The 23,976-nt window shown below is 40.4% G+C and overlaps 1 protein-coding gene across 1 annotated transcript in view; it reads left to right on the top strand.

Moving 5' to 3' along the window:
* LOC149152751 (Nucleotide-diphospho-sugar transferases superfamily protein) overlaps positions 1 to 23,976 on the top strand; it is a 266,661-nt gene that overhangs the window by 96,498 nt on the left and 146,187 nt on the right. The window contains exon 5 of the mRNA XM_089438192.1: positions 21,049 to 21,094. Coding sequence (XP_089294318.1) covers positions 21,049 to 21,094 — 46 coding nt within the window. The remainder of the gene's footprint in view (positions 1 to 21,048; positions 21,095 to 23,976) is intronic.

Genomic DNA, 23,976 nt, shown 5'->3' with positions numbered 1-23,976 from the left:
ATTTTACCTAAGTTTAGACTTAGGGACTCCATTAAAAATATTAATTATTTTAATATCTTCCAAACTGTTTAGAATCTGCCCAAACCCTTTATTGGAGATCTCATGTGCCTTAGCCCCTCCACCAATTTTCGTGGCTAGAGCACATCTGATGTTAACCCAAATTAACACTCCCTCTTAGCGAGGACTAATGCTCTAGCAATACTCCTCACTGAGTACCACCCTGATCATCCGACATCAGTCCTTGTGTTGATGCTAAGCTTGCTGCCCATCGTCTGCACTGCTGCATCCTCTACTGCTACCTATGGCCCTGCCATTGCCACTGCTACATCTGTACTGCAACCCCTCTCATCATGCTGCCCATAGCACTACCACTGCTAATTGCTGCACTGCAACTTAGTTACTGAGAAGTAAGTAACTGATCTCCCAAATCTGACATCTTTGTCAGGTTAGAGACACCCTCGATGTTGAAACTCCCTCTGTCACTGAGAAGTGCTCCCTCTCTGACCTCTGTGCTGCTGCAACAACTCCATGCATCTCACACCGTTGCACACCTCTTTGTGCCATCTTGCACTGGTGCAACACTCTCGTGCTTCTCGTACTGCTGCCTCACGCTGTCCTAGGAATCTTGCACTGTCGCTCCCTCTGTCGCTCCATCCGCATCCATCTCTACTGACATCGCCAGTACTACTACTCTTCTTCAGGGCTCCTATAGCAAGGTCTAATCCAAGAGGCTGGGTACCTTGAGGATCCTGCCCCTCATTGCCTGTAGTCCGTCTGACTACAACTCGATGTCTCCTCACTTCCGCTCAAGTGGCCTGTGTGCACTCATGGCACAGTCATCGTTTATCTCCACTTCCTTCTCTGCCCTTGCTGGCGCAACCTTGGTCTCGGAGGCCTCTCCCTTGCTCTTCTTCATTGGACACTGGGTCGCATAATGACCCAGCTCCCCACAGTGGAAGCATTTGGGTCCTTCTTCTTCCATTTCTCCTGCTTTCCCTCAGATGCTAGGGCAACATCCACCTCCTCCTCCTTCTTGATTCTGATCCCCTTACCGCTGCTTCCCGCCTTGCTTAGCCTTTTGATCTCTTCTTGGCGAAGAGCAGCCCACATTTCCTCCCAATCTGGAAGGGTCGCCCTGCCTAGTATGCTCTGGACAAACACCTCCCAGTCTTCTGAGACTGTATTCAGGGCTGTTCTCACCATCAATTCTTGATTCGGCGTGGCCCCTATGGAAGTCAGCTGATCTCGGATCTCCTTCAATCGACCGAGGAAGGGGTCGATCTGTTCTCCCTTCTGCATCTAGTATGATCGCAACTGATTTTCTAGTAACATCCTTCTTTGCACAAAAGTATGCTGGTACAATTTCTTTAGGGCCTCCCACATCTCATTTGCCATTTCCTTTTCGACAATATGTGGTACTACATGGTCCTTGACCCCTTCGAGGATGATGCTTTTGGCCCTCGCCATTGCCTCTATGTACTTTTCGTTATCAGCTGGTCAACTGGGATAGCTATCGTCCTTAAGGCGAAGTGCTTGACACGATTCCTGTCTAGAACAGGTAGGATTTTGGCCTTCTAAAATACGAATTTTGAGGCTCCGTCCAGTTTGTCCTGGTCTCTTACGTCGTTCACGGCCATCTCGTTGCTCCTCTACTTCCCTCCTGGAAGTTCTTGGTGTGACTCCCTCTGAGCCTCAATTTCCCTCCTGCAAACCCTTTTTCCAATGTCAAGATGCCCCCACTCCGATCGTTAGTGCAACTGCACCACTGATCCGGATTTCTTGGCTAGAAATCCTTGGTAGCAACTCCTTCCTCCTTGGTCTTGCCCTGTTAGGTACTGTTCTGACTACAGTACCCCCACCAACTTCACTCTGCAACTTACCCACAACCTCCTAAGCTCCAACAAACTGAAGGTTAGAGGTTCTAGGTTATGTGCAATGTCGACACCAACAAAATTCACACTTCCTAGCCACGTCAATCCTTCATGACTGAGAAAGATGACTGGGCACTGCGTAGGTCGAATCTGCTCCCCTCTGCCACTGCGATGATCCTCTTCCTGGCTCAAACTTGATGACACGCAGGCACTGCGTCATCCCTTCCTTGCTGCTTCTCTGCTAGGAACAACTTTTGGCACTTGGGACCACTGTTTTCTACTGCTGCTGCTTTGCTCGGCTGATGTCCTTAGTTCTCTTGTGATCTGTAACCACCCTCTGATACCATGTTGGAATTTCTAAGCCTAATCCATTAGAAACCCTTAATGTACTTTCTGATTTATTCCTACATAGTTCTATTAATTAACAAGTTATTTACCATGTAAATACTGGCAATAAATACAAGTGCATGCTCAACACATTACAGATCATCAACTGAAGGAAACAGAAACAAGCACACAAGTGACACTGTGTTTTTTGGACTAATATCCCTGGAAAAACCCAATGCGGGAAAACCAATGCAACTATCTGAGGGTTTGATTTATTAAACAGTTTCAAAATATAATCTGGGTGCCAAATCCAGCTCACCCAACAAAGAAAAATCTTGGTAGTAGTACCACTCTACTCGGAAGCAGATATTCGGTCTGAAACCTCGGATAAACACTTCCGTAGCTCCATAGCTCCAATCTGCCCCACGAAACCCCAACGTCAACCTCTCTATGGCCTAGCATTAGCCCAACGTCACTTTGGCTTGGCCTGCGTCAACCTCTGGAGGCACTGCGTAAGTCCTCTGGCCCTCTGCATCACCCACGCTGGCCCTCTGGCACTGTGCAACTCCTGGCTGGCTTTGCGTGAACCCTTGGTTACTTCTGTGTCCCTCTCTCCGGCTACTGCGCTAATCCTCCCGATGCTATCTCTGCCTCTCTGCTTCTGTATTCACTGCCCCCCAGCTGCAACTCTGATCACTCTCTCAACTTTCTCAGCAAACCCAACTCCAAAAAGTCAAAATCTTGATCTCTTGGTGTGTTCTCCAAGTGACCCTCAAGCCTCCTCTTATACTTTTCTCGTTGACAATTCAACGGCCGAGATTAAATCCCTAATCAACTGATAAGATTAGATCTGGCTTGATCCATAACTTTTGGACCATTCTAACACAGTTTTATATTATTCACATTAATATTTTATTTTCCCTAAGTTTAGACTTAGGGACTCCATTAAAAATATTAATTATTTTAATATCTCCCAAACTGTTTAGAATCAGCCTTAGCCCCTGTTTAGATCTCATGTGCCTTAGCCTCTCTACCAATTTTTGTGGCTAGAGCACATCTGATGCTACCCCAAATCAACAATAACATCAATGATATAGAAGCTATAATCTTCATCAACCACATCCACAAGTTAGTAACATACAACATATCGAGTTTCATGATTCATCAATCTTAAAGTTTCAAGCTTTCGAAATTCGATATATAACATTTATCATCATTGATCACTAAAGTTGTAACTTGTACTTGTAACCATTACCATTAACAAGTAACCAAACGATAACAAAGAATATCTAATATGAAATGAAATGTTTTAACTTCCAAATTTCACGAAGCATCATATTCATAATTCATTACCAATGAGTTATATTTGCCAACTTCAAACTTCAAATTTAAATTTTTATATATTGTTTACAAAAAATTATCATAATAAATATGAAAGAGTCAACAATTATAAAAAATACTAGAAACTAGAAAAGACAAGTAAGTCTATTATCTATTGGTAATACTTGGGCCTCTTGCCGCCACGAGAAATGTCTAATTTCTGAGAAAACATGTAGAATGATGAATTGGTTATAAAAAGCATAAAAACATGGATTAAACCATATAACATCAATCATCTAGTACTTACAATTTTCATCAACCACAGGTCCACAAGTTACAAGTTTTGATTTGTATAGCATGTAAGGGTGCACATAACCAAAATAACATCTAGTGCAATCCATCTCTGAACCGGAAATACATCAACGAACAGGTTCTAGATGGCCTCTAGCATCCAAAAAAATCATGATACAACAAATACCTACATATCATCAAAATCATTGCCTATCTTGGGATTTTTGTCATTAATATCACTGTCTAAGCATTAACATAAGATAGAAAAAACGTAGCATGTCAAGTCAAGATTTTGTTTGAGTGATGAGTACATTTTTAGTAGGGTCATGATAGAGGAGTTTGACAACCAATGTCACTAACATTAGGTACACAGAGGTATTGGTGCTCTTGATTAAATACGAGTTCCATACCCTTGTACATGAAAAAATCCAATGGAAACATTGCAATCCCCCCAATCCTAAAATCCTGAAAAACTGCTAAGTTTGCTGGATTTTGAGTGAGATTTAAAATTCAACTTTCTCCATATGAAATCCAACGAGGTCGGAACCACTTTCAAACACTCTGAGTCATTTCATGGTAATGTTAAATATTTAAGTAAAATGCTGAAAATGAAAAATAAATGAGAATGTCACTTTTACTTTAAAAATTTAACATTACCATGAATTGCATATCAATACTAGGGCCATAGGCTTGATCATTAGGTTGCCCCTCTCAAAAATGATTGTTTCTTTGAAAAATATTGTGTTTGGAACGTGTTTGCAAATTTTTTTTTGTGAAAAAAGCTAGGGGTGAATTTTTTTTAGGGAGCACGTTCCCCCACAATCCTGAATGTTAGAACTTGAAAATGGCCCTAAGATCTTGAGTACAAGAACAACTAAGGCTTCCTGAAAATGGCTGCTTTGGAAGATGAATCGGCCTTGGCAAATCTCAGCCTATACCTGCAAAATTTGGCCCTCCTAGCCATATAGTCTGTGCATTGAAATTCTAAGCCCATCCAAGGAAACTCAACATCCAAGGTTTGGCCCACCTATTGGAAGTTTCGACCCTCTCTCACAGTCTCGGCCTGCTTAGGATTTTCACCCATTCTCTCCCCAAGTTTCGGTCCCCTTCAGGAATGTTGGACGTCACACAAATTCTACTTCCAAAGATTTGCTGCACACTTTTCCTCTTTCTCCTCATTCATTCGAGGCTCTCACTCGTGAGAAAATTGCTTCCGCAACAATGCCATGTGTGTGTCTTCCTCCTCTGCCTTAGGTTCTCTTTATAATTTCAAATTCAACGAAATCCTTAACCCTCAATCTCCATAGTGATAGACAACTAGTATTAAATCCTAAACCATTTAGATCAGTGGCTGAGATTAGATCTAAGTTACTTAAGTAATTAAATATTTATTCTTATAAATTTGTGAAATTAGCCAACATTGATTATTTAAATTTATTAATGTTCTTTTCCTAAGTTAAACTTAGAAAGAAATCATATTAACTGCTCCTCTTGAACAACCACCTAAAGTGGACTATTTCTCTTGCATGCTAGACACAAGGCTATGCAGGAGTCTTTTTGAAGCTACATTATCAACATATGTCTATCTCAATGCATATTTGGGCAATTGTGCACAAACCCATCTTAATCTAGTTGCCAAAAGTATTTCCAATATCCTCAAAGGCTGATGAATGTGAAAAATGTGTGGGAAGATTTAGGAGGCGAACCCAAACTGGCATTGTAGGGATTGACATTCTATTAGGGTCAAATTTTGGGAACCATGGAGTAACAAAAAGTCTCACCCTTCCCCAAAAATAGGAACTCTCCCCATACACTTTCTGATAATCATCAAAATTTGAAAACAACACAATAACAAACTCTTTAGAGCTTTAGAGATACCTCACATTGTTTTGTCCAAGTCAAGTAAATCCATTGTACAAATATGATGTAGGAGCTCATAACCGATTAACTCTGCATAAGTTTGTAGTTGATTTATATAATGAGTCGAGGTTCATGGCCTCTTTCTCTAAGACCTCCAACGTTGGTGCCACTTCTAATTTTGCCATAATAAATGCACTAGGCATAGCAAGCATTGAAGCAATTCAAGAGGACTGTTTATTTTTGATTGCCTCCTTGAAAGAAACATGCTTGGATGATGAAGTCATTCCTTTATCTACTATTGACCACACGTGTGTCCACTGTCAACTCCCGCAAGATGCAGAGTACATGTCATCGAATGAAATATTTTCAAAGTCATCATCATCATCATGCAACTTCCAATCTATCATTGTAATTCCAAATTCTGTAACCATATGGGCCTTTATTGTAAAAATGATTCTAGTATGACTATGAAGCCATCTAAAAACATCTTGGTAACCCTCTGCCAATTGTTAGCATTTTTCGAACCCTTATAATTGGCAGAGCTTTTCTCCCACACATACCCCGAAGCTGGGGGGCTCAATGGGAAGGTCTCAGGTGTAGTCCTAGTGTTATTGAGACTGTCTTTTTATAATACTAGATCATTTGTCTTGTGTCACAGAATTTGGTTAAGTTTAAAAGGTCATGTGTCAATTGTAAAATTGCCCTTCTAATGGGATGTCTATGTAATATCTTGATGTAAAAAGTGTTGTTTAGGAATATTTTTGGTGGATCATGGATGATTACTCATAATTAGACATCATCGCCAAAATATATTTTAGACCCACTTTGAGGGTGGAAAATATCTGTAATCCCCTCGAGTCTTTTATTTTATTTTCCAGTGAAAAATGTCAAAATAATTGAACTGGAAAAATGTCAAAAATAAAAATGAGAGAAAATTAAAATTTCTCCAAGTGGAAAAATTATCGAAAAATTATTGAGGTCCTTTTTCAAAGTAAAAAATTAGATCCGACGGTTGAGGAGAATATCAGGCGGAGAAGAAGCACGAGGAAAACCCACCTGATGTGGGTGGTTTTCTCTCTCCTCCCACCGCCACATGTTGATTGATGAGTGGCATTGGGGGCAAACCTTGAAATACCGCTTAGGGGATCGGGGACGCCCGAAAACCACTAAACCGCTAAAACTCTGTTTTCCTCGAAAAAGCATACCGCTCTTTCTCCGCTTCCTTCCGTCCATCTGGAAGACCCAAACACGTCGACTCTGAGGTCTGCTGCTTGTTGAACCCTTATCCTCCATCAAATTAATTTCCAAATTGCTACTTCTCCTTCATACTGTGATAATGTTCCTTGTCTGCGCTTGCCAGAATGTGGCAGTCCTCATGCAGTTTCCCTGCGGGTGCTAACTCCCACCTGCATTTACTGTTATCTTTTTTACAGAGCACCCCCTCATTCGCCAGCCGATCCGCTAATCTGTTGGCATTTTTGTGAACATGAACAAAACTTAGGGTTCTCAGGATTCTTAGATGTGATTGAATACGATGATAGACCTGCAAAAGTCTCCAGTGGTTTGAGACTTTTTCTGGTGCTGAGCCATTTACTATTTTTTTAACAGAATTAATTGTTAATTCAGAGTCTGCCTCTATGATTGTGTTATGCATATTAAGATCCATCAGTATCTCTAAGCAATGCTCTATGGCCATTAGTTCTGCCATATTGTTGGTAGCATTCCCTAAATGACAATGAAAGATGACTTTTATATTTCCCTTGTCATCTCTTATAACTCCACCGTAACCTGCAGCCCCCGGGTTTCCTTTTGAGGCTCCATCTATATTGAATTTCAAAAAGCCAGGGGGGGTGGTTGCCAGTAAGCCTTCCCCACTGTAGAGTGTGTTGCAATCCTGTTTGTGCCCTGGGGGACAAGCTTCTGGAGGCCCAAAAGCAAAAGAATGTGAGCCTCCTGGTGAGAAGGAGGATTCTCGGGAGGTTGCTTCTGAAGGGTATTTACAGTTTCTTTGAGCTGTCTTAAGAGCTGAGCTATGATGCTTTGGGTTGAGCCAGATTTATCATTGAAAATTCTGTTGTTGCGTTCTTTCCAAACATTCCAGATCAAAAAGCCTGGAATCAGAGTCCAGGCTATGTTGACTGTCTCATTTTCAGATAGGTTTTTCCTCCAATTCTTTAAAGTTTTAAAGATGTCATTTTCATCCCTGTCAGTTTGCCTGAAGATTGAGGCAACCTAGTTCCATAAAGTTGAGGTAAATGTGCAGAGGTTGAGAAGGTGATCCATCGTTTCTTCATGAAGACCACATAACTGGCATCTAGATGGTCCAGCAAAACCTTTCTTTCTAAGATTTTCCCAAGTCAGAATCTTTTTGTGTTGTACCATCCACACAAACAGTTTGATTTTCATCCAATGAGGGTTCTGCCATAGGTCCTTCCATATTTTGTCAGGGTTTGGAAAGTTATGTCCAGTGGCAATTCCTTTGGCTTCTTTGAGGTTAAAGTTGCCCTTACTATTTCTTCCCCATCTTAGTTGGTCTATGGAAGTTGAGATCAAAATTTTTCTCTTTTCCAGGATCGCTGCAAGAGCTTCAGCCTGGGCCTTCAAAGGGGTCTCTTCACTGTAAACTGGTACCTTCCATGTTCTCCATTTACCATTGTTCCTTGTCTGATCCCAATAGTCACTGACCTTTTGTAGCCCTTTGTTGACAGTATCTTCTTTGAGAATGTCCAATCCTTCTCTGCATAGGTTAGGTTCCTGCTGCCAGTTATCCTCCCAAAACCAGGCTAAGTTCCCATTTCCGATCTCCCAGAAACTATGTTTCTGAACTAAGGCTTTGTTCTCCCAAGCATTGTTCCAAATATGGGAACACCTGATGTGTCTTGTCATTCGAATATGGTCCCTTTCTTTCCAGTCCTTTGCATATTTCTGTTTCCAAAGCTTGTTCCATGGATTTCTCATTTCCTTGAGTCATCTCCACCAAAGTTTTGCCCCCAAAACTTTACTGAGAGTGTCCGGGTCATGGAGACCCAAACCCCCATGAGTTTTGGGTTTGCAAAGCTTGTCCTAGGCTACCAGAGCCCATTTCTTTTTTTCTTCCCCTTTTCCCCAAAGAAAATCTCTTTGAATATTCTTGATTTGTTGTAAGACTCCTATTGGGACAGGAAGAGCCGAAAACATGTAGATTGGAATGGTTTGCAGGACTGCCTTAGTGAGAACTAGCCTGCTTGCTAAATTCAAAGATCTACTTGTCCATTTACTGACTTTGTCCTTTAGTTTATTAGTCATTGTCTCCCAAACTTCCTTGCTCAGAGGTTTGTCAGTGAGAGGTATTCCCAGATATTTGGAGGGAAGATGGTCTCTTTGAAAGCCGAGAATTCTGGAGAGATTTCTTTGAATAGCAATATTAGTGTTGAAAAAGAAAACTTTTGATTTTGTGAGGCTTACCTCTGTGCCAGCAGCCATAGCAAAATCATGCAGAATTTGTTTGAAAGCTTTGGCTTCTTTGACCGTGGGTGTGCCCTGCAGCATGGTGTCATCTACAAATTGTTGATGAGTCAATGAGTCTCCGTCCTGGGTTAGCTTGAGACCCTGGATTCTTCCTTCCACCTTGGCTGAATTGATCGCTTTGCCTAATCCTTCCATCATAAGGATAAAGAGAAAGGGGGAGAGCGGATCTCCTTGTCTGAGACCTCTCGAAGGCCGAAAGGATCTAGATGGAGAGCCATTGAGAAGGATTGAAAAGCTAGCAGAGGTAACTAGAGCCATAACCCATCTTATCCAATTATGGTCGAAGCCATACGCTTTTAGTACTTCCCCGATGTAATATTCCTAATTAGCCATGGCTAATTGGAATATTCGATTTTGCTCAATTTTTTCCTTCTATAGTTATTTATAAATAAAAAGGTGAGGAAGGGGGACATAACTCACTTTTAGAATAAAAGTCACTTCCTAGTATCACAACGTTGTGACTTAAAGGGGAGCCAAGGGGGCCAAAAGGGGACACAGAGATGGAGCTCACATAGACACATGGAGGGACTGCGGAAAATGGAAGAAAAACGTGGCAAGAGAGGAATTACGTTTTAGGTGAGCCTAGGGATTGAGAGAGGCAAAGGCTATAAAGGAGAGAGAAGCCTCCTCATTTTGATCATTTAGTTATGAGCATTTGTGATAGTCACTTCGACTTAGAGCACGCTGGCTGTTTAGCTAGTCTGTAGCACTGTTTAGTGCATTGAGTGTCTCCGTTCGGAGATCTCACCCTTAGCCCCGGGGGACTTCGAGTGCCTGCTTGGGCAAGGTATTTCCATTAGCATTTCAGCAGTAGTTTCATCAGCATTTCAGCAACAGTTTCATCAGCATTTTGGAGGACTGCACAACACTGAGAGGGGTGACGCAGTTCTTTCTGGCAGGAGTTCTGGGTTGAGGGTTTGCAGTAGGATTTGTGTTGAGAGATAGAGCAGGGGATCAGCCCTTGGATATTGGAGAGTTTTGGCAGAGGTTTCAGGCAGATTTCTGGATGGTTTCATTTAGTGGTAGTGCAGAGCATTGAGGGATTGCGTAGAACCCCAAGGGGGTGATTTTCGGGGGTCGGCCATTCCAGGAAAGCTTTCTGGGTTTTATTAGGTTTCTTGAGTAGAGCCCGATTCCAGAGTTTCAACATTTTTCGAGGGGAGCAGCCCCAAATCCTCATTTGATTTCCAGCAGCAGTAGTAGCACGACAGTTCTCCAGCAGCTCCCACACAGTTCTGAGAGAGGCCATTCCTTTGCTATTCTGAGTGTATTTTTTCACTTGCCTTGTGCAAGTCGAGGTGCCATCTTCTCATCACCTCTTGTACTCATTCTGTTACTCAGTATAATAAAATGGCTTAGCATTTCTCTCTGCATTTCTTGAGTATCTGCTTATGGTTATATTGTTATATGTTGCACCATTGTTATTTTTATCTCTTTGAGCTTCCCGGCTACTATACCACTTGTGTGTTTTCTCCTATACTCTTAGACAGAGTCTGGAAAGGGCCAGGTAGCCTCCAGATCTCGTCCTCTTTTCAGAGGCGACATATCTGGTAAATGCCCTCTTTGGTTGGAGTTTGCTTGTGTTTGAGGAATATTCCTGATAAGGGATACTACACCTAATGTATGACCAGCTTAGCTTATCATAAGCTTTTGCCAGGTCAAGCTGTATGATCATACCTGCTTGCTTATTATTCTTGAGAGAGTGCACCACTTCGTGAGCTTGAATGATGTTATTGAGAATTTGCCTTCCTTCCACATATCTAGTTTGCTCCTCAGACACGAGAGTTGGAAGAAGGGGCTTGAGTCTGTTTGCAATTACTTTAGAGATGATTTTGTATACCACATTGCATAAATCTATGGCCCTGAAACGATCTGGTGTCATAGCTTTTTCCTGCTTAGGAATTAGGGCTATGAAGGAGGCATTTAGCGCTTTTAGAATTGTTTTTGAATTTCTCGAATCCTCCACCACCTCAAGGATGTCATGTTTGACTATTTCCTAGCCTGCCTTGAAGAAGTCTACATTGAAACCATCCAGGCCTGGAGCTTTCCCATTGTGCATCTCTTTGATTACTCCATTGACCTCCTCTTCCGTTACTGGCCTGTTGAGATTATAATTATCTTCCCTGGTCACCAGTTTTGGAATCTGCTGAGTGAAACTTTTAATAAATAGAGTTCTGTCTGAGATGGGCTCCTCTGCGATGTTTTGAAAATGTTGTACCAGAATGGATTCCATATCTTTGTGCATGCTCAGCTCTTTCCCTTGAGGATCTATGAGTTTTGTAATCCAATTATGAGCCCTATGTTCCATGGTAGATTTGTGAAAAAACCTTGTATTTCTTTCTCCTTCTTTAATCCATTGCACTCTTGATTTCTGTCTCCAGAAGATTTCTTCCTGTTGACATCTATTGTCCCATTCTTGTTGGAGAGAGTCAGTGTGCATTTTCATATCCTCAGTGAAGCCTTCCATGATGAGAATTTGGTTAATTTTCTGTAATTTTTGTTCCACTTCTCTTTTGGCTTTAAAAATATTGCCAAACTCATTTTTGTTCCATTCTTTAAGTCTGAGCTTGATATGTTTGAGTCTCTGTTGCAGAAGGAACATTTTCGTGCCTTGAATGGGCAAGTCTTCCGTCCACCATTTACCAATATTGGTGATGAAGTCAGGGTGAGTAAGCCAAACATTCTCGAACCTGAAAGGTCTGTTCCTCAGAGTGCCAATAAATGAAGCTTCTAGCTGAATAGGCTAGTGGTCCGATCCTCCAAAAGGAAGGATAAAAGCATTCAAGTTAAGGCCAGAGAGAAAGAGGTCCTCCGAGATGATGAATCTATCTAGTTTCGAGGCAACTTGGGAAGCTCCTCCCCTCTTATTGTTCCATGTGAAGGTACCATTTACTGTTTCCGTGTCCACTAGCCTCATGTTGATTAGGAAGTTCTGGAATGCAATGGAGTCTCTGCCTAGTGTTCTGGTCCCTCCTTTTTTTTTGTGAGAGATCTGATCATGTTGAAGTCTCCTCCCAGAATCCAGGGCATTACCAGGTGTCTCTCTCTCAGTTCCTCCAGTGAAGTGAGAAGCCTGAGCTTGTCTTCAGGTTTTTGAGGACCATAGACATTTTTGATCATATAGATTTCCTTATCACCCAAAGGTTGGATAACCATTGAGAGGTAGTTCCTGGATGCTTCAGCATCCAAAATTCCAAATTTCTGAGGATTCCAAAGAGTGAGAATCCCACCCGTTGTATTATTAGCTTTGACTTCTAGGTGCTCATATTTAATAAGCCATTTGTTGTGTATCTCTCGGATTTTGTCTATTGAACATTTTGTTTCCTGTATAAACACCATATCTGGGTTTTCTTCTTTTATTCTATTGCTGAGATTTCTTTGTTTTCTTTTGCTTCCTAGACCCCTAATATTCCAGGTTGTGAGCTTCATGATGATGGGTTTGTAAATGAGTAACTGGTGAGATCTTTCATCTTGCCTGAGTTGATCATGAGTTTCCCACACTCTGTCAGCAGCTCATTCTGTCTCTTCCTTCCTCTTTTCTTGCCTGGGTTCTTGGTAGAGTGTCCTGATGCTTCCTCCATTGATTTGACCCCTCTATTCTCCTGGCTATCATGGCTCCTTTTGACTCCAGTAGCCTTTGTTTGAGATCTCCAGAGGAAGAGCTGTTGTACTCTGTCAAACTCCTCTTGTGGTAGAGAGTCAATCCCCTTGTTGGTTCCCTGGTAGAGGAACTTTTCTAGATCAAGATTCTCCCTCTCAAGAATCTCCTGTAGTTCGTGGTCCTCTGTCCCAACTTCACTTGGGGTCATCTCATGGTCCCTGCCAAGTTCCATATTGTTTGGTAGATTCTCCTTTTGTTCGCTGTTTTCATGTATGATTTCCATGCTGTCCTCTTTTTCCTTCTCTATGGGATTGATCTCTGGTGCATTGTCCTTTCCATTGTTCTCTCCTTCTTCTAAAATCTCGAAACTATTATGACTTGGTAGCTTGTTCTCACTAGGTTTCTTTTGGTACTTTCTTCCCCCTCCTTTCCCTCTGCCTCCCATCTTGGTGAATCCTTCAGAATCTTTGCCTGTGTTGGTTCTCGGATTATTCTCCATTTTGTTTTGTGGGCAATCTCTAAAGAGGTGCCCATGTTCATGACATTTACGGCATCTGAATGGGACATGTTCATAGTCCACCACCTGTACCCATTCCTCATCATAGACTTCTAGAACAACTTCATCTGTAAGTGCTACCGATAGATCCATTTCCACACGTATGCGGGCGAAGGAGGTATATTTACCTCGCAGAGTTGCCTCAGATATTTTTAGAAAATGCCCTAATTTATTGCCTATAAATTTTAAGGATTAAGGGAACCTATAATCTAGAGGTAAGGAGTATAGTCTTATCCATACCGGGACCGATGTGAATGTTTCTCGCTCCGGGACAAAGTTCATCACCAAGGTCGCATGTATAGGCTTGTAGCAGCATAGAAGTAGGGTCCTCCTTCGAACACTCTATCTTTGTCCTCTAGGTTAGTGAAAACCACTGTGAAGAAACCCTTGGACCCTAGATGTAGATTTATTTCTCCCTTTGGTTTCCAGTTGTTTCTTATCCATGTGTACAAAATTCAAATTCTTCTCTGTAGGCCATATACCCATAGACTTGCATATACCTGCGTAAGTCGCCATGTGATCTCTGTGCACCTGTAGTGCAGGATTGTTCAAGACCACCCGGGGTTTAATGGTTGACTTGGGTTTACAGGGTCCCGTTGTAGATTTGTACATGTTTCTCTTACTACTGTCTCCTGGTCTCTCCTCCCTTCTGATTGCCCCGTGAGTCTCTTCTTGTTCATCGAATTTGCTGCTTTTTGGATTTTTTGTGTTTGCCTTCTTTTTTTCTGCCTCCGTAGGTTTCTTGAATCCATTCAAACTCGCCTCCTTGCTTCTGCTTGATACCACGTTATTGTAGGAGGGAGTGGAACTCCCTCCTCCTTGCCCCTCCATTGTTATTAGCTCGCTCCTGTTGCTCTTTGTTCTTAACCCTAACTTCGCTCCCCTCCAACCTTGTGATTCATTCGATGTTCTGTTGGTGCCATTACTTCAAGATCAAAGACAAATTTGAATTTCTGAAGGCACTAGCCTAGACGACTATGGTTTGGGCAGCGTTACAGCTTGGGGGGAGCTGTCTAGCTGATTTGAGAAAGCCACAGGTGGTTTAGGGCCAGATCTAGCCTCTTTAGGGCTTGATCCACCACATTCAAGCCGCTTTTCATCAACGCTCAACCTTTTCTGGCCCTAAAAGGGCTAATCACATTGCAAATTTGGATTTTTCACAAGGGTTTATCATTCAAAAAAATTGCAAATAATTTCTGTGGCTATTTTCATCATTTTGTTTCCAAAATCTGACTTGGTTGCTTGTTGCAGGCTCATAGACAATTTTTTTGTCGTTCAACGTTTGATTACTAGCCTCTTTTGGGTAGTTGCAAGGGTTATTGAGCCATTTTGGTTTAGCCGCAGGCCTAACTAAGCCTAGTTAGCCTAGTCGCAGGCATTGGAGGGCTAATAAAATTTGTTGCATTTGTTTCTAGTCCATATACTAATCTAAACTTGTTTTTAGGCCTAATCAAAATTTTTGCAGGGGTTTATCATTGTAATATTGCCATTGTAATTATGATCCATTGGAAGGCTCGTAAATTTTGATCCATTGATTTGTAGACTAACGGTGGTTGATTACAGGCCTAGTGTCCTCTTGGGCAAGGGTTTTAATTTTTGTTTTGGGTTTGGGAGCTCGTTGATCTACAAAATCATCTCTCTAGCCGTAGCCGCAAGGCATATAGGCTTTTCTAGCCTTGGATGCAAGCAATTAGAGGTATGTTCCATATATTTTGTCATACCGAGGGCTAACATTTGTAATTGTAGGGAATACATTGCTCTTTGGAACGATTACATTGATTGTTTGAAGGAAAAACATTGTTATTTGGACTTTGCACTTTGGTATACCAGTCACCAAGTGAGGCCGCAAAGCTTTGATGCCTTGATCCTCCCCAATTGTAACTTATTGTAGATTGTCAAATTGCATAAGATCTGAAGGTTTACATACAGAGGCTAATCACATTGAAAACTAATAATAACAAGGCTTAAAACAATTAAAATTTGTCACACAATAATCATAAGACGTTGATAAGTGTTCTAGCTCTTTTTGTTGCATGATTGTGAGCTCCTTTTGTGACTGATCTTGGTTACAATGGACTGATATTTCTTCACATAGTATCTCTTAAGGTCTGGTACATTCATTCTATATCTGAAGTTAATCATTGTGTGTTATTGTGGCATTTGGATAACTAAAGGCATAGTAGATTGATAATTGCTTTGGTTTCTCTCTTGTAATCTCATCAAAGTATCAAGGATAGTCTTTTTTCCTAGTTAGATACTAACCATCTTGCCTTTTTGTTTCTCTTGTTAGAAGTTACATCGCATGGTCAAGTTCTTGTTGTATTTCCTGTTGACCTAGGTTGTCATTAATGTCAATATGGAAATATTCTAGGTACTAGATGATCCATGAAGGGGAAGCAGAGCAGATCCATGAAGAAACAGGAGCAAGGTCATCAGGAAAGCCAAGCCATGAGTAAGAGTCTGTTAATGGAGGAGTTAACAAAGGAGGCATATCAAAGCTATTGCTTATGCTTAAGAGTATTGCAGAATATCAGAGCAAGAGAGGCATATCGGAAAAGATAGAAGCCATCAAGGTATGAAGGTATCAGAGGAGGTCATTGAAAGACATTGCAAAGCCAAAGGAAGACATTGGAGCAAGAGGAGCCACATTGGAGGAGCATCGCATGTAATACATGCCCAAGAAAAACCGAGAGGAAGAAGCCATCAAAATAGGAGTTAACATATCAGAGGAGCATAAACAGCGCTATCGGAGCTACAGGAGGAGTCATATATATGCCAATGAAGAACTATCGGAGGAGCCATATATATATGTCATATATATGCCAAAGAAGAACTATCAGAGGAGCATATGCGGAAGAGTTAAAGGAGCGGAGCAATAAAGAAGAGCGGAAGAGTTAAAAGAGGCGGAGCAGTATATAATAGATATATGCAATATACACTATCGGAGGTGGAGTTTATATATATATATATATATACACTATCGGAGGCGGAGTTATATATATATATATATATATATATATAGGAATACACTATCGGAGGCGGAGTTTATATATATATGCATGCATATGCAATATATATATATATCGGAGAAATTATAATCGACAGGTTCTACTATGTGCCACCACCCCGAAACCCCCGACAAAGATATATATGTGTAGACCCGACGAGACATATATGTCCGGGTGTATAAACAGTGGAAGTCCGCTAAGTGTTCTAAAGCATGCTTTTCAGTGTATTTCATATGTATCGTTATATTTGGGCTCTAAGCATTGCCATATTAAAACATGCGAATTGTAATATATATATATATATATATATATATATATATATATATATATATAGATAATATGATTGCGATAAAGAATGCGGACCCGCTGCAACATTGCAATATGACCTAATGCTATGTTGCATTCGCCATATCGCAAGTGCTTAAGGCCTTGCCGCATTGGAAGCATTGATTGCGTTATATTTGCGGACCCGATGGTTCGATTGTAACACAACTTAATACTATATCGTGTCCAGCAGGGCCATCGGCCATTGGCGATGTCATGAGCTCGACTTATATAGGACTTCCAGAAGCTGCGACTGTCGATTGCGATTACACAACAGACCCGATGAAGTTATAGATGCGAGCGTAAGGAATTTGAAGTCTGGCCTTAACCGTTTCGGTCGGATTTTTCCATATATTCCTGTGTATTTCAATAATTGTATTGCCCGGAGTTTTGAAGGCCAAAATGCATAAATAACAGTTTCGATAGTTCAGCAGGTCTGAACGATGGCGATTGTGATTGCGATGGTGACGTGGCATGTGGGGCCTCCCTGATTGGTACAGTCTCTTTGTTAACAGTAAAGTCCTGTGTGTGAACGCTATTAAAGAAAAAAAAGGAACCTCTCTGATATTGTTTAATAAGCATCATTTCCTATGTAATTTGGCCTTCTCTTTTGAATTAACATGTCCATGAAGCATTGGTTAATTCGAATAGGCAGAGGAAACTACAACGACCGAGGAGGGAAGCTGAAGGATCAAGTGAGCGCAGAGGAAACTACAGCGATCGAGGAGGAAGCCGAAGAGCCAGCAGAAAGAGGAAACTGACGGTCAGAGGCATCAGGAAGATACAAAAACAGAGAACAAGGAAAGTTGAATGTTGTGGTTAAAAAGCCGGAAGAAACAGAGGCAGCCGTAGGGTCCAGCAGAACAGAAAAGGGCCGAAGGATGAACAGGATAGGAGGCATTTGAAGGGAAAGCATCTTTGTTGATCGTGTTACCATATGAGAGACTCAGACCTGTAATGAATTAATCAGGTACACAATGCAGTCTGAAGAATAATTCTGTGATGTAATAAATAAAGTTTTATCTAACATTGTTTGAAGGGAGAAGTAGCCAACAGAGAAGCAGTCATGTTGAAGCATTTATTGTGACAGTAAGAACATATGCTTGAACAGAAAGTTGGTTCTTGTGTAGAGCTTAGTGCAACTAATAGTAGACTCACTAAAGCTGTGTGGAGACATTATTAGAGATCATGAAGGCTATTGCAGACTCTGTGTGGACAGTATGAAGAGTTGTAAAGACTCCTTCATAAGAAGACTGGTTGTCATTGATGCTGTAGCATGGAGACTACAATGAAGTTGTAAACAGACAAAACTCAGTAAAGATTCAAGAAGAGTTCTGAGAGTAGAACATTATTATCAAACATGCCTTGACAAGATTGGGTTGGAACCCTTGGGGTTGGTGCCTCAGAAGCAGGAAGGATTGATGTCTTTGGGGTTGGTGCCTCAGAAGTTGGAGGGATTGGTGTCCTTGGGATTGGTGCCTTAGAAACTGGAAGGATTGGTGTCTTTGAGGTTGGTGCCTCAGAACTGGAAGGATTGATGTCTTGGGAGTTGGTGCTCCTAAGTCCAAGGTTGGTGCCTTAACAAAAATAGAGTTGGTGCTCTGGAGGTTGGAGCCTCACAAAAGTCCAAGTTGGTGCTTGACAACTGATTGCAACCATTTATATATTGTATCTATTTTATTGCAAAGATTATATTAATAAAAACATTTATTCTTGTTGTTCATCTTGTGTTCTGAATATAAATGTTTTAACTGGTAAAATAATAGTTGAAAAGGAAATACTGATTCACCCCACTCCGCCACACCTCCCCCCCTTCTCAGTGTTTCCAACATTTCCTCATTCAAAATCATTGTTAGCAATCTCATCTCATTGTGCTTATATCATTATTTTTGTTTCACTTGTTCTAACTGCTACATTACATAAGTGGAAGAGAATCTTAACAAGCACATCTAATTGAGTTGATATTTCATTGAGTAATCTTGAAGTGTTTCACTAGTTGCTATTGGCATCTTGGGATCTTGTGTTGAAAAGTGATATTTGGTAATTTTGATTACAAGTGGTTTGATATTTGAAGCATCTTACGTCATTGTATCTCATTGAAGCAATCTAATATTTGCATCCTCATTCTAGGCTAGCTTTGCATTTGTTAAAACTTACCTCCAAGCATAAGCTTGGTTGATAGAAAGTTACGACATCCTTCTTCATCCAATTTACGAAGCTTGACCCTTGCTCGATGGTTAAAATAGGCGACCTTGCAGTTCTCTTGTGGGAAATTCCTTGTAGGAACGAAGTCTTCTGGGTTGTTAGAACTCTAGGGTAGGTATTGTTAATGAGGACTTGGCCTCCTTCCCCTGTAGACTTCTTTCTACATCCTTGTGTGAGACTTACTTCAAAACAATTAAAGGAGAAGGATCTCACCTAGACTAGGCATTTAACTAAAATTAACCAAGATCTTGCATTTCACATTAGATAGGTCTTGAATTTGTCATTAGCTATTGATAATTGAGATTGCGAGCATAATTTGTAATTGCAAGCTTCACATTGCTATTCTTGTCATTTCAGTTCATCATCTTTGAATATCTTCCATTGAAAGAACAAGTTCATTTCCTTGCAATTGTCTTTTAATAATCAGTTGCTCACCTGTCTATTGTCTTCGATGTTGACTTTCTCCTTGCAACATTGTCTATCTTGTGGCTTGATCACATTGCTTATTGTTGTGAAAGTATTGCAAATTCATCCGAGCACTTTAGGCACTGGTCTCTCACTAATTTATCTTAAGTATCATTTGATTTGATTAAATCCATCTATCTTGCTCAATAATCTTACTTGCCATCTAATCCTTTCAGCTTACCAAGGTAAGCAATTGTATCTCCTAGACTTGTTTTCAACAAGTTTCTCATTTGTTTTCGACCTTTTAGGGACTACCCCCCTTAGTTTGCCTAGGAGATAGCTTAAACGGAGTGAGTAGGGATCAAAGTGACAACCCCTACTCTGAGCTTTGTGCCACAAAGTTTATACCTTGCGGGGTTGGAAACTTTTCCTGCAATCAGGTGTACAACTTGGGTGACAACACCTACCACTCCATGCAAGGGTAAAACCAGAAAGAGAGTTGAATCCTTACAAATGTCGTGGTTTGATCACAAAGATTCATAATTGATTTGCTTCCTTGGAAATAGATGTCATCGTTGGTCCATAGAGATCTGCTTTGTGTCCCACAATTTGAGCATTATATCCACCATAGAGTTCAGCTTTCACTTACAATGACACATTTTTCCCTTTGAGTGATTTTGAAATTTTCCCATGCTTTAGAAGCATGCTTGTTGTATAGGCATTTCTTCAAATATTTAATTTGCAATTATTTCATCAAACGCAACATGCATCATTAGATGGCAGAGGTTTTGAGCGTAGAGACCTGACTTTACCTCATGTAGGAATTGCAACAGACACTTTGCCTGCAAACCTTTCATGTAACACTTGGTGTGCCAACTCTGCGACAATGATATTGCTTGCTGCTAGGCAAAAACGATTGGGATTTTTGAAGGAAACAAACTTGGACCATATTTGGGCCAAAGCAAAGTGGCCAATCACCTTGTAATCCTCTAGCTCTAACTGCCCTAACTCTTATCGAGATATTTGCAGCAACTTCATCTAAGCCACTAGTGGCGCATTGTTAGACACCATAAAATCAATGGAAGCCTTCACATTTTGGAGATTATTGCTGGAAAAAATGGATGCCCATAAATACTGATTAATCTTCTACCTCTAACAAATTAGAGAACTCACATTGTAGGGAACTTTCTATTTTGCCCGCCATTGCCCTTCAATCAATCTCGACGTGACCTAGGATCAAGCCATAACAAATCTTGTACATAATGCTGGTTGAGGCCTTTGAAGCCATGGTTGTAGCCAAATTGCCTTGCGACCAGGTATCACTTGAGTAGAGACAACACACTCACTAAACGCTTATACAATAAAACTACTCACAGTTTTGTTCATCATTATATATCATTTTATGCCTTTGTCATGGTTTGATAATCCTAATCTTGAAATGTTGTAGTTGACGTTGAATTCTTTTTCCTTCCTTTTTCATCGTTTGCTATTGTTTATAATGTGTTTCTGGATGTTGGAGAAATTATGTCATGTTTTGGTTTTGTTTTTATGCCATCTTTCCTTTGTAAATTTTTGTTTCTCTAAGGAAAGTAATTTGAGTATGCAACTTTTGATGTCATAAGCAGCCCCACTTCTACTGGGTCTCATTTCATTGTATAGGGAAAACATGTGTTAATCTATTTTCTACATAATTGTGTGATTGTGAGTGTTATTATATTGGTTTATTCATGATTGTAAATTGTAATTGATTACTCTATTGTTGTATATTTACAGTTATCTTCAACAACGTGCAGTTGTAGATAGGTCTTTCTCATACGAGGTAAGGATTTCCCTTGTGCTTTTTCACATTTGCAATTTTTGGGCGTCCTTTTGAAAATGTTTGAGTTGTTTTAAGTTCAAAAATTCAAACGTACTTTTCTAGTAATAAAAGAGCTCCTGCACTACATAAGAAGCATTTGGATATCTTCTCTATGTACAATTAATTCTTGTTGGGTAATAATAATATTACTGAAGCTGAAGAGAGAAAATCAATAAGGAACAAAAAATGAAAAGGTAATGAATATTTTAAAGAGATTAAAAAGTGGATGGATAATTCCTTTTCTTTTTGTTTAATTAATTTCTAGCGATATTTTCTAGAGAAAGGTGAGCAAATGCTTTTTCCCATATCAAAGCTTGTAAGGTAGAGGCCTTTTCATTGCTAAAAGACATTCTTCCTAACCATGAATACTTATCAAAAGGTAATAACATTGCATTTTTGAAGTTTGATATCCTGATATGTTATAGTCATTCATATACTTCTTCACTTCAACTAAATGGTGAACCAAATAAGAAAATCTGCATTTTTGTATTATTATGAATTTCTTTATATGTTGCATGTAGTCCTCGCAATCTTAAAGAAAAACATCTTGAATTGCTTATCATCAATTCTATTCTCACTATAGTCAGAAGTTAATTGCCTCAAAATTGTACGGCGGACTCATCATGGGAAGCAGAATTTTTTTTCAACAGTACCCTTCATTACCCTTGCTTTGAGGACAAAGCTATTTTTAAGGGGATGGCTTTTGATGTTTGTAGCACAGGTAGGTATTTCTACATACTCTCAAGTGTCAAGGCATGTGGAAGTCACCTGATTACCTCTTAACCTTAGTAATTACTTTATTTATCAAAGTAATTTCTTTTTATGAGAAATGTAAGTTTAATCTTATAAAATGCATAAGTTATTTGCATTAGTGAATTAGATATATGAAAACCATTGATCTCAAGTGAAGTTGAGATTTAATCTCGACTGTCAATTACTTTGGATATTAGGGTTGCTGATTTAGTCATAACTCAAACTTATAAAAAGAAGGCTGGGCTAAGGGAGAAGACACATTATTGAGTACAAGACATAGTGAGACAGGTGAGGATCTCAGTAATTGAGTGGAGAAGGACATTCACTCAAGTGTACAACAGCTATAGGTAGAACACTAGGATCAACAAGATAGAGAAATATTCAGAGGGCGATTTTGCAGCAGAGAAGGCATACCTGTGAGCTGTAGATCAATCCCAGGAAGCCATTCAACATGCATGGGGGCAGAAATGAGCTTGGGCATGTCTGCAGCAACAGGAAAAGGGCAGTACAGACCACACATGCATGACATAGAGGCTGTACGAACTTGTATGAACTCACATGTGCATGGGCAGGCAGAGAAAACTGCTCAGAAATTCCCATACGTGCCCAGGCAGACTATAGCAGTGTGTGGGCAGGTGGAAAACAGGCTTAGGCAGCAGATTGTGGTGTAATATTGAGGGCTGAACACAAATTTCTCCGCTGGAAGTTTCAGGTTTTGCTGTCTGTGATTTTTCCTTCATGGCCAGTTATTTTCCTTGTTGGGAAGACCTTTTTATGCTGAAGATTTTTATAAATGAAATTGTAGATTTGAAATACATTCTTTTATGTATATTGGTTAATAAAATTGGTTGATTGAGTTTTTGCTTCAGCTGAAAATTAATTTTTATTTACCAGGTAAAATCCAGTGGTACATTTCGTTCAACAAGCTGAAAAACTTAGGACAAGTAAAATTGCTAGGAAACAATCTGTCATTTACTTGGGTTAAAAAATTAACATGGTATTGGTCCTTGGAGCATTTCTAAAGGGAAGGAGGTCGTTTTCTGAATTTGCACAGTAGAAAACAAGAATAATTTTCTTTTGGTGTTAGAAGGGTTTAGCACACAACAGTTTTACTAGCTCAAATTTCAAAATGACAGCTATCAGTCTTATTTTTGAGGACAGGTTGGATGGGGTTTCTAAATTCCTACCCTGGAAAGTAAGGGTTACCTTGCTGTTGAAGTAGATTGATCTTTGGGAAATCGTTGATAGGGAGATTGAGCCACTGACACATCCAACACTGTCGGCAGCCTATGAGAAGAAGGATATTAAATCCAAGAGAGTCATCATGGATGCCATCAAGGACCATTTGGTCCCTGACCTGGCAAAAAAGAAGACAACCGAGGAAATGTTCAACGCTTTAGTGGATTTGTTCCAGGGCGACAATGTGAATGGGAAGATGATTTTAAAGAATAAATTAAGATCCTTATAGATATCAAATATTAGAAGTAGTAAGCATGCATGGCACTTAATGGGTTCACCAAGTCTTGTGAACCATTTGTCAAGGGGATCTATGCTCGAGAGCACCTTCTCAATTGGGAGAGGCTTTGGGATGATTGCATCTAGGAAGAGGCTCAAGAAGAGTCTAAGGTTAACAGGGAAGGAGGTGGAGAGAAGAACTTGGCCTTTGTGGGTCAAGCCAAGAAAGGCAATGGAAAGGGTTCTACCAAACAGGTCAAAGGCGAAAGGTCAACCTCATAGCCAGGAAAACAGGATTTTAGTAAAATCAAGTGCTTCATTTGTCACAAGAATGGGCACTATGCATCATATTGCCCAGAGAAGAAGGAGAAGAGGAAGTCATAGTAGACAACAACATCATCATAGGTTGATGAGTTTGCAGCCAAATTTGAGGAGGACTTCTTGTTGGTTTCATGTTTGTCTATCGACACCACCATTAGGAGTGTATGGTACTTGGACAATGGTGCATCATGCCACATTACAACAACACGAGAGCTTTTCAGTAGTTTGATAGAGGAGGACTTAGATCTACACTTGGAGCTGGGAAATGATGCAAGGTATGTAGTGAGGGGTGTTGGGACCATTATGTTTCAACT

This window comes from Pinus tabuliformis, chromosome 9 (genome assembly GCF_031772625.1).
Source record: "Pinus tabuliformis cultivar Carrire ecotype Pingquan chromosome 9, CPIR1, whole genome shotgun sequence".
Lineage (NCBI taxonomy): Eukaryota > Viridiplantae > Streptophyta > Pinopsida > Pinales > Pinaceae > Pinus > Pinus tabuliformis.
This window is presented reverse-complemented; position numbering and strand designations above follow the sequence as displayed.